Source organism: Sus scrofa, chromosome 14 (genome assembly GCF_054392235.1).
Source record: "Sus scrofa isolate SSC_HxYL_T2T_F1_AM1 chromosome 14, Sscrofa_HxYL_maternal_Yorkshire_Landrace_v2.0, whole genome shotgun sequence".
Taxonomy (NCBI): domain Eukaryota; kingdom Metazoa; phylum Chordata; class Mammalia; order Artiodactyla; family Suidae; genus Sus; species Sus scrofa.
In genome coordinates, this window is record NC_139396.1 from 143,054,536 (window position 1) to 143,066,444 (window position 11,909).

The following is an 11,909-nucleotide window of genomic DNA, read 5'->3' on the forward strand; positions in this document are numbered from 1 at the left end:
TAGACATTTCTCCAAAGAAGATATACAGATGGCCAGCAAACACATGAAAAAATGCTCAACATCGCTGATTATAAGAGAAATGCAAATCAAAACTACCATGAGATACCACCTCACACCAGTCAGAATGGCCATCATTAATAAATCCACAAATAACAAGTGCTGGAGGGGCTGTGGAGAAAAGGGAACCCTCCTGCACTGCTGGTGGGAATGTCAACTGGTAAAGCCACTATGGAGAACAGTTTGGAGATACCTTAGAAATCTATACATAGAACTTCCATATGACCCCGCAATCCCACTCTTGGGCATCTATCCGGACAAAGCTCTACTTAAAAGAGACACGTGCACCCGCATGTTCATTGCAGCACTATTCACAATAGCCAGGACATGGAAACAACCCAAATGTCCATCGACAGATGATTGGATTCGGAAGATGTGGTATATATACACAATGGAATACTACTCAGCCATAAAAAAAGAATGACATAATGCCATTTGCAGCAACATGGATGGAACTAGAGAATCTCATCCTGAGTGAAATGAGCCAGAAAGATAAAGACAAATACCATATGATATCACTTATAACTGGAATCTAATATCCAGCACAAATGAACATCTCCTCAGAAAAGAAAATCATGGACTTGGAGAAAAGACTTGTGGCTGCCTGATGGGAGGGGGAGGGAGTGGGAGGGATGGGGAGCTTGGGCTTATAACAACAACAAAAAAAAATTTTTTTAATTAAAAAAAATATCATCAGTTACTGACTTCATCAGTAATGTCAACGGAACCAATGGCAGGCACAAAATCCTCAATTACAAACTGATAGCCATCAAAGGCAAAATGGAGCCGATCAAAAGCATCCTCTGCTTCCTTCATCAATTTCACTCCACTACAGTGGTAACTTCACACTTCCCTCCACAAAGCCACCTTCACCACTATTAACATCTCCCCTGCTCCTTCCTTCCTCATCCTTGATTTCCTTCACACTTGGTTGGTGTTCTTGATCTGAGGTACCCACTCCTTTGTCACTTATATCAAACACAATGAAAGAACTCCCAACACCACAATCAACAGATAGGATGTGGTAAAGGACAGTGGCAGGACTAGCAAAGGGGAAAAGACAGCAACAGGCAAAGGCAGAGGCAAAGAATGGGCTGTGGCAGTGGAGGCAGGTATACGGGAGGTGGATACAATGGGCAAAGGTGGTTGAGGTGGCTGTGGCCACAAGGACAATGGGCCTTAAAAGTAACTGAATGGGTGAGCAGCTAGAGCTGAGGAGAAGACAAAGCAGGTTCCATCAGAAGACCCAGCTAATGAGGTAGCAGCAATTGAAATAATAGTCAAGATGGAGGAGATGAAAATCATGGCTGGTAATCCTCAGAGGGTAATTTTTATGAGGATGAAATGGGCTACTAAATATAAAGCACTTAGAAACAGTACTTGGCACATAGTAAATGTTGTATCTGCAATTGCTAGGTCTAGATACGCAGCTAACTATGAAAGCAATGTGATAAATGGTGCAATAGATGTATACATTGCTTCTCCTTAAGGCAGGGACCATGTCATCCTCACCTCTGAATCCATGTATCTAGCTCAGCACCTAACACATGCATATACTCACTCACTCAAAGATGTCTGAATGAATATTACACCTTTGCGTCTATGACATTTTCAGACTCAACATAATAAAGAGTAATGAATCTTCAGTGAAAGAAAGCTCGAATCTTAGAAAATACCACATTATAGCATCTGCCTATTCCACATCCCATTACTTTTCAGAAATGTCAGAAGCCGCCAAGAGCTAATCAGGGTATGCAGGGAAGTGGGGAGCCAAGAACAACAAACCTGGTCTATGATGTAAAATTAGCCCATACATTGCCAGGTATTTTTAAATCATGCTTTAAAAAGAATGACTCATTTAAAAGTCTCTTGCATACGTGGGTCTGCTTTTAGAAGTTATGAAACATTCAGCCTTTATCACAAACAAAAGACTTTTTACCGCTTGGAAATACATGAAGAGCACACCCTATTTACCTCATTTGGTAGCTAGAAAAATTTAACATGACAACATGTGTGAAAGCAGCATGCACAGCATCTGGTACACTGCAAAAGCTCAAGAAATATTATTTGACTCTGGATCCGAAGCACCAGCTGGGATTCCTACATGCCTTGTTGTAAGAATAGAAGGGGCTGGTTTACTCCAATTTCAGCATCTTAACACTTGCACAGATGCCAAGCTGCTCGTCCAGCATCAACAGCTTTAGAGATGGTGGTTTGTTTCTCTGTCTTACTCTGAGTGAGGTAGCCAAAGGCTTTACATACACTAGTGGTTAAGTCTCACAATAACCCCCCAGGGATTCACGGCTCCCATTTTACAGATTTAAAAAATAAACGAACAAAAAAAAAAAAAAAAAAAAAAAAAAAAAAAACAGGAGTTAAATACTTGCCCAAGTTAACCAGATCATCAGGACCAAGACCCAAGGTCTATCCAATTCCCAAGTCCATGCTCTATTATAGTATATTATATTATCTAGGGGACCTAACAGAGGCTCTAAGGCACTCTAAGACCAAAGGATTCAAAACAAGTGGGTTCTAGTTTCCAGCTGGGATCTGCAACCTCAGACAACCAAAGCTCCCTGAACCTCTATTTCTTTATATGTAATAGAAAGAAAGAGAATTTCTCTTCGAACTCTAAACTCAATGATTCTATCACTTTTTCCCTTTTCTACTTCCACTTTTTCCCATTCATTCCTCTCCTCCCTCCTAATTCAGCCAAGACTGTGCTGGATACATTGACATTTTTAAAGAAAAAAGACCTAAAATTGCACAAGTTACAGCACTGATCTTCCAAAGAGAAACCAGTTATAGCTCCTAATGTGCTCCACAGGACTGGTTTGTTCAGTCGACTAGACGTAAATGCTGTAGTTCTCCTGGGTCGTCCACAGAAAAGCACTTGTTTTACATGGGACAGAAATACAGAAATACACCACTTTTCAGAATTCAGGTTTCTGGCAACCCAACAATATAACTAACCAGTTCTGGAAAGAGGATATGGCTCTTGAAATTTTCCTCCAAAAGATTTTCCTGAATGCCCACTTTATAAAACACGATAATACATTATAAAAATTTTTCTTATCTCATAGTCTTAGGATGAAAACTGAAAGCTAATCTCTAAAGCTGTCAATAAAGGAATATATTAGAAATTAGCAAAACTAGAACAGGACTTTTATAATACAATCTACCACCACCACCATCACCACCACCCCAGGAACAGGAAATCAAAAACCATAATTTTCCAACTTACTACTGAAAAAAAGTGATGTAAGCAACAGCTCAGAAAGCCAAAAGACGAAATGGTTTTTAATTTCCAGATATATATGCCCTCAGCCCCCCAGCCATGATCAATTAATTAATCCCTTACCCTCTCTTCTCTCCCAGCTTGGGGTTGGAGTGGGAGAATCTAAAATCCTTTTGAGATGTTCCATCTAAGTAATAGGCAAAATTATTACCTGTTCCTACACCTGGGTATCCTGAACGTGTCACCTCGTTAGGTTCAATTATTCTTAAATTCTTCAGCTGAAAATCCTGGTAATTTGCCCTAAGAAGAGAAAGAACAGGATGTTGCAGACTTTGACCTTAGCAAACGTGGCAAGGCTTAGTCAGAGAGGGTCATTAACTTGACTTAACAACTAGAAGAACTCTCACCCCAGTATCAGTGATGAAATAACTAAGTTTCAGATAAAACATAAAAACATCACCATCGCAGGTAAATAGTCTCAGTTCCAGCCTTTAATTCGTGAATTCTCTTCACCTACATCTAATCTCCTATTTAACTTATCTAAAAATATTTTATTAGCAAGGACTATATTTTTCACATGCACAGTTCTATCTGCTTCTTTTACAAATCTGCCTGTCCTTTCTTCATGGTGTCCTTCTCTATGGTTTCTATTCCTTCTCTTAGCTTTAATTATTTGGGGCCCTTATTTTATAATTCATTTCAGACTCTCCATTAGAAGATCTTGGAATAGTAATCCTCAAGTTTACTGAGGCTGCTGGCTCCCTCTTGGTGGGTCATTACTTTTCTTATAGACTCACAGACTATTTACCTATGAGAACGAGAGGTAGCCTGGATTGTACAAGCACTATTGACACTGTTGTTTGCTTCTGAGATTAATTCTCACTTTAATTCCTGAGCTAGGAGATTTACATACAAGTCTCCTGTCTCCATTTGGGGATAGTCTGATGCTCTGAAACCCAACTACTATGAATCTGAATCCCCTCAGATTCAGCTTATCCCCTGCCATGCAGGCTTTACGTTCCCCTACATTTCTGGCACCTGAGGATTTCTCTTCCAAGTCCATTCAGTCAACAATGCAAAAATGAAATTAAGAAAAGTTCATCATAACAGCATCAAAACAACAATTGCCTAGAAATAAACTGAACAAAAAAGATACAAAACTTATACTCTGAAAACTACAAAACACTGTCGAAAGAAATTAAAGAAGACCTAAATGAATGGAAAGATTTTCCACGTTCATGGGTTGGAAGACTTAACTATTGTTAAAATGGCAATACTCCCCAAAATAATCTACAGATACAATGCAATCCCTATCAAATTCCAGCTAGGTTCTATGGAGAAAGTGACAAGCAGATCCTAAATGCAAAGAATCCAGAATAAGCAAGACAATCATGAAAAAGAACAAAGTTGAAGGATTCACCCTTCCTGATTTCAAAACTACTAAAACAGTCATCAAGACAGTGTGGTACTGCCATAAGGATAGAATTACCCATCAATAAAATGGAATTCAGAAATAAACCCTCACAATTACCATCAAGTTTTTTTATAAGAGTACCATTCAATGAAGAAGAATACAGTCTCTTCAACAAATGATGCTGGGATAGCTGGATGTCCACATGTAAAACAATGAAGCTGAACTTCTACCCTCACATAGAAATTAACTCAAAATGGATCACAGACATAAATGTTTTCTTAGACGAAAACACAGGCATAAATCTGCCTGACCTTGAATCAGGCAATGATTTCTTAGATATGATATCAAAAGCACATGCAGCAAAAGAAAAATAGATAGACTGGACTTCACTAAATTAAAGACTTTTATGTTTCAAAGGATGCCATAAAGTAAAAAGACAACCCATAAAATGAAAGAAAATATTTAGAACTCATGTATATGATAAGATTCTAGTATCCAGAGTGTATAAAGAACTATTACAACTCAGCAATAAAGATAAATATTAAAGCTTTTAAATAGTCACAAGTTCTGAATAGACATTTCTCCTAAGAAGATATACAAATGGCCAAAAATCATACGAAAAAAATTTCAGTATCATTTTTCATTAGGGAAATGCAAATCAAAACCACAATGAGATGCCACTTAACATCCAGTAGGGAAGATTATAATTAAAAAAAAAAAAAGCGGAGTTCCCGTCGTGGCGCAGTGGTTAACGAATCCGACTAGGAACCATGAGGTTGCGGGTTCGGTCCCTGCCCTTGCTCAGTGGGTTAACAATCCGGCGTTGCCGTGAGCTGTGGTGTAGGTTGCAGATGCGGCTCGGATCCCGCGTTGCTGTGGCTCTGGCGTAGGCCGGTGGCTACAGCTCCGATTCAACCCCTAGCCTGGGAACCTCCATATGCCGCGGGAGCGGCCCAAGAACCAAGAGATAGCAACAATAACAACAACAAAAAGACAAAAGACAAAAATAAATAAATAAATAAATAAATAAATAAAAAGCCATAAAATAACAAGCATGGGCAAGAATGTGGAAAAACTGGAACACTCAGACATTGCTGGTGGGGATGTAAAATGGTATAGCAGCTTTGGGAAACAGTCCAGCAGTCCTCAAAAGAATTAAATACAGAGTTAGCCAGCCTATGATCCAGCAGTTGCACTCTTAGGTGTACACCAAAGAAAACTGAAAAAATTAGGTCCACATAGAAACTCACACAAAATGTTCACAGCAGCATTATTCATAATATCCAAAAAATAGAAACAACCCAAATGTCCATCAATTGACGGATAAATAAAAGTAGACTAAACATTATTTGGCAATAAAAAGGAATAATTACTGATAGATGCTACAACATAATAAACCTAGAAGACATTTTATGCTAAGTTAAAAAAGCCAGTCTAAAAAGACGTGTATTGTATGATGCCACAGGCAGTGTCCAAAATAGACCAATCCATAGAGATAGAAAGTAGATTAGTGGTTGCCTAGAGCTGAAGTAGAGGTGGGGAAATGAGGAATGACTGAAAATATGAGAGGATTTTCTTTTGAGAAGAATTAAAATGTTCTAAAATTGATCACGGTAATGGCTGCACAACTCTGGGAATATTCTCAAAACCACTGAATTGTACTTTTTAATAAGTGAATTGTGTGGTACATGAATTATATTTCAATAAAGCTGTTATAATATTTTACAAAGTAAGAAAGCTTTTTCTTGGACAGAGATATGTCACATTCTCAACTGATTTCCCTTGATTTCATATGCACATTTACAAATGGTGAGCCAAGAAAGTCAATTTCTCTATATATTCCAATTTAACTGGTGCCAGTGACTGGCTGACACACAAGACAAGAGAGCTGGAGGGAGGTTATTCAGAAGTAGCCTTATTCACTCACTTTACAAGAGAAGAAACAAAGGTAACTTGCCACGGGCCATACACATCAGGAGCTCCAAAGCCAAGACCAAAAATCAGGTCTGACAGGTAATGCTTACAGAGAACTTGAGTTCAAGATGTCTCCGTAAGGATCTCTACCTTTCTGTAAGGATCAAAGGAGCCACAAAGCAGCTAAATATTAAAACTGTCATGCTCCTGCCATACCCTGGTCACTGCAGAGTCCAAGATCCATCCACCTTTCATTTACTTGAACAGACACATTCTCAGGCTCTCCAACAAAGCAAGGCTATTATTGAATGTTAGGACGAGAATGTACCTCAGGAACCATCCAATTCACCTCCCTCCTCTAGAAAGAAACTATTTGTTCAAGGCCTCAAAGCTATGTGGTGAGAGTTAGTTTAGAACTAGGGTCCAGGGGTCCCAACTTTCAGCTCAGTGTTCTCTTTCCCAGGCCTTCTTCAGCCTACACCTTCTCAACATCATGATGTGCTATGAGAAAGGTAAGAGGGGAGTTCCCGTCGTGACTCAGTGGTTAACAAATCCAACTAGGAACCATGAGGTTGCGGGTTCAATCCCTGGCCTTGATCAGTGGGTTAAGGTCCTGTTGTAGCTCAGTGGTTAACAAATCCGACTGGGAACCATGAGGTTGAGGGTTCGATCCCTGGCTTGCTCAGTGGGTTAAGGATCCAGTGTTGCTGTGAGCTGTGGTGTAGGTCGCAGATGCAGCTCGGATCCTGCATTGCTGTGGCTCTGGCGTAGGCCGGTGGCTACAGCTCCGATTTGACCCCTAGCCTGGGAACCTCCATATGCCGCAGGAGTGGCCCAAGAAATGGCAAAAAAACAAAAAGACAAAAAAAAAAAAAAGAAAAAAGACAAAGAAAGATAAGAGGAAAGAAGCATGCAGAGAACTTTTTTTTTTTTTGCTTGCTTGCTTGCTTTTTAGGGTCACAACCGTGGCACATGGAAGTTCCCAGGCTAGGAGTCAAATCGGAGCTACTGCTGCCAGCCTACACCACAGCCACAGTAACATGCGATAGGAGCCACGTCTGCAACCTACACCACAGCTCATGGCAATGCCAGATCCTTAACCTACTGAGCAAGTACAGGGTCGAACCAGCATCCCCATGGACACCAGTAAGATTCACTTCCACTCTGTCACAACGGGAACTTGCTGAGAATTTCTTTTTATAAGATGGCTATAGCACATTTCTCTCCCTCTTTTTAAAGAAATCCCAGCAGGGTTGTTACCCTCTGCCTTCCCCCAGCCCATGATGAGAATCATACATGTATATCCCTCAGGATGGAGCAAAACAAGGACCAAGATGCTCAATCGAGCCCTGTGAGGTGAGGCAAGGGCAGAATGGAGGAAGTTCTAGGGTGAAAAAGGAGGCAATGTTATTTTGCCTACCCAGAATCCAACCCTCCTCCTTTTGATCAGAGCACCTTGGTTTTTCCTTCTGAGAGTGTCTCTTCTCCATTTTTAGTCCACAGAGTTAGTTGAAATGAACCTCGCACACTCACACATCAAGTTCTGGATCCCAGGCCTGCTCAAGCCATCCCTCCAACCACAATTACCGGTTCAGGGATGGACATAAGGAACAAAGCAGTCCAGTGAGGATCACATCTGGAATTTCTGCTCCAACCATTAGGTAAAAGGGCCCTGTTTTTGCTGGGACTGTCAGACTAGATCTGTTAAAGGAGAAAATCTGCCTGAGAATGAAGCCAACAGTGAAGAAATCAGAGCCAAGAGGTACCAGAGAGAAGCCAAGTCTGATGCCAGTGCTGGTTTCCTAGATGCCCCTGCACTAGAAGCCGGCTCAACCCCTTACCTAAGTCCATCTAAGGTCAGATTCCATCACCTAAACTGAGTCATATTTACATTGAATGGCACTCAAATTCTGCCAGGAGGGGAGGTACCTGGGGCAAATAGCCTCCCATCTCTCAGCCTTTCAGTGGCCTCTTGTGTGAGGTAAGGAGACTCTATCAGCAAATGCTGAAAGACCCTTGTGCCCCTAAAATGTTGGGATTCCGTGAGCCCATCAAAGACCAACTAGGTCCTCAAAGGCTACTTCTCAGCCTAGGCCCTAACTCATTATCCACTTGTGGTACCCCATTTCCAGCAGCCCTATTCCCATGCAGGTTAGCCGCACCTCAAACACCCTTCCACAGGGCTGGGCAGGTTCTCTACTCATCCCTAACACGCTCTGCGGAAGCCAAGGCCAGGTCAAGTTTGGCCTGAGATCTGTCAGCTCACAAACACAAGCACAAGCCACGGCCTGTGTTCAGCAAGTGAGCCGGGCCATGCTGCCAAGTTTCAACTGGTCAGAGGATGGCTGACCCCATGTAGATTGCCAGGGAATTTGGTTTCTGGCCATTGGGAATTCTCAACATATCTCTCAGTTTGTTAGCTGCTCTGATAAGTACACCTTGATTGTAGGGGAAGACTAGGCTGAAACCTATTCAATGTGAGACCAGCGGATTATCCTTCTCACCTCCCTGCATCCAGGGAGTACCCAGGGCAGGTTACTGGTAGGATGATATCAAAGTATTCCCTTACACGACCTCTGAAACCACTTGGGTAGGGAAGGGCCCGTGGTGGCCTATCCTTGTAGTGGTGACAGATCAGCAAGTCGAACTGCAGGTGTCACATTGTCACGGTTGTACTTTGAAGATTAGATTCTCAGGATAGAGGGGCGAGGGCGAGGTCGAGGGCTCGCCCACCTCCCCGGCCCCGGGAGAAGCCAGAAGGGGTCAATTTCCTCCTATAGCGGGGCCTTCTAGCCTAGCCGAGGAAGGGGCGGCGATGGCCACAGCTCCCTCCGGCCGAGCGCTGCACCTCCGCACACACTCTCGTGCGAGGACGCGGTTCGGGCTGCCCAGGGCTGCCAGAGGCCCCACCGGAAACGAACCGGAACTTGCCCGGCTGCAAGGCTCCCTCCCCTTGCCTTGGCTCGAGGGGCTCCGGCCATCCCTGGCCGGCGCCCGACTGCAGTGGGCTGCCTGCAGCGCCTCACCCGCTTGTCCCTGCCCTGCGGAGTGCAACAGGCGCGCCCGGGCCCCGGGGGCCGCGCGATGCCCGGACGCCGGCTCCCCGGCACATTCCCCTCACCTTACTCGCGGTGCCTTTCTGGAGGCTGCCATTCGGCGGTGACGTGCCCAGGCTCACGTCAGAGGAGCGCAGACCAGCTGATCACCGGTGGGCCTGCGGAAGGAAAGGAGGGGGGCGCGCGCGCCGAGCCGGCCACGCCCCCCTCTGTGGCGTGCGCCGGCGCCGCGGCCCCGCCCACCTTCAGGCCCCGCCCGCCGCTGGGGACGTATCTGCATTCCCACCGCAACCCGCATGGCTTCTTTCCCTTCGGCGAGTTAGGGGATGGAAGCCGTGCAGCGTCGGGTTATTGCTGTTCATTTTTCTCGCCATTCCCCAAAGAGGTAAAAGAAGGGCTCTGTCTGCTGAAGGGATTAAGGCGCGATGAAATTCCCTTCAGGGATTTTCCAGCCTTTAGGAGGAGGACGTGATCAGTTATGGAAGTAGTACCTCAGCGCGGTCTCACTTCCTGAGGCGTTAGCATTTCTCCTAAATCACTCATACAGGCAAAATCCAGCTGCTCACAACACTTGGATAGCTAATAGGCACCTCAAACTTGACATGTATGAATGGCGCTGGTGCCCACCCCCACCCCCCACAACCAACGCACCAAAACAAAGCAAAACCTTGCTCTACCAAGCAATCAGCGACTAGATCTTGGAGTCATCCCTGCCTCCTCTTTCACACTCCACATCCTGTCTTAGAAAATCGTTTTGGCCGCGTCTTCAAGACTGATCTAACCACTTCTCACTACCTGTCCCCCTTGTCCCACCTCTAGGTCTGCATCGCTACTGCCTTGCCCTTGTGATTGATTCCACTGACTTCCCTAATGCCTTGGGCACCCACAAGGTCTAGCCTAAACACAGCAGCCAGGTCAATTCTTTGAAGTCTGAAATCATGCCCCTGATCTACTTAGCACTTTCTGATGGTTCCTCATTTCACTCAGGCTAAAAGCTCTGCTTGCTTTGCCCCTAACCATTTCCTTCTGTTTCCACACTGTTCACTCTGTCGCAATGAACCTGATCTCCTTGCTATCCTTGATAAAGCCAGGCATCCTTATGCCCCAGGGCCTTTGGACTTGTTCTTCCCCAAATACCCAAGCTCCCTTCCTTACCTTTTCCTCACTTTGCCTTCAAATCTTTGCTCAAGTATTACCTTTTCAATGGACCCACCCTGATCACCCTATTTAAATCTGTAAACAGCCCCCAAGGTGGCTAATCCTCTTACACTGCTGTTTTTTTCAATAGCACTTATTACCTTTTAACATGATAAAGAATGTATTTATGTGTGTTGTATTCTGCCCCCCACCTTACACACACACACACACGTGCACATGTGCCATTGTCATTAGTATAGTATAGTAATATAAACTGTGTTTTTTAATGATGAGCAAAACCTGACCTGTAGTAAGTGCTCATTACATATTTTTTTGCATGAGTGAATGTTCTCAGAATGTGCAGTACTTAAGGGTAGGAACGCTGGCTCTCTTGTTCATTTTTATGACCCTGGTGCTTAGAGCAGCATCTGGCACTGAGTCAGCGCTTCAGATATATTTGCTAAATGACAGTGACCATCTTTTTAAAGCCATCTACTCGTCTTGCTTTGACCTTGGGGAAGGCCTTATACACCTGTATCAAGTAGGTTCTGCTTCCTGCAAGAGCTTGGAGTTCTAGTTGTTATTCAATAAGCATTTAGACAAACTAAATTGGGCCTGTAGAAAAAGTATGAAAGAACTAAAAGATGTGGCACCTTGGAAAGTAGCAGATGTCTGTTCTATTTCCCCGACTTTATGGAGTCAGAAAAAAAAAAAAAAAAAGATTGTAAATAAAATGACTGGTTCCAGCCCACATCTGAAAAATGGTGGGAAAGATCAAGTTATGAGAGAAAAAAAAGATGTCAGAGAGACAGATAAGTGGGACCTAGAAGGAACAGGTATTTCGTAATCACATCGCCTAGGAGGAGTCTGCTCAGGATTGATCACATCTGGCTTTAGCGGAGAGAGAGAAATACTTTGTGTTCCCTGAACCGGATTTGAATTTCTATTTGCAGGATAGCAAATCACCCTCCCCTTCTTGAATTTCTCTCAGGAAAACCACGGGGAGAAATTGTTGAGCTGAATTATCACCAGAGGGTGAAAACGCTCGGTTTCTTTCAGGCTCTTCTCCTGGCTCCCCAGTCCTACATGTTTG

At 43.6% G+C, this 11,909-nt stretch overlaps 1 protein-coding gene across 7 annotated transcripts in view; it reads right to left on the reverse strand.

Moving 5' to 3' along the window:
- XPNPEP1 (X-prolyl aminopeptidase 1) overlaps positions 1–9,852 on the reverse strand; it is a 50,890-nt gene extending 41,038 nt beyond the window's left edge. For 4 of the 7 annotated variants that reach the window (XR_014825759.1, XR_014825757.1, XM_021073189.2 and 1 more), the window contains exons 1-2: positions 9,745–9,852; positions 3,507–3,595 (exon numbers count right to left, since the gene is read on the reverse strand). Coding sequence is in view for 1 of the 7 variants with exons in the window: in XM_003133180.7 (XP_003133228.3) it covers positions 3,507–3,595; positions 9,745–9,776 (121 nt within the window). In the remaining 6 variants the exon portion in view is untranslated. The remainder of the gene's footprint in view (positions 1–3,506; positions 3,596–9,744) is intronic. The other 3 variants (XR_014825758.1, XM_021073190.2, XM_005671446.4) reach the window with 1 other exon arrangement.
- Between the last annotated feature and the right edge of the window lie 2,057 nt (positions 9,853–11,909).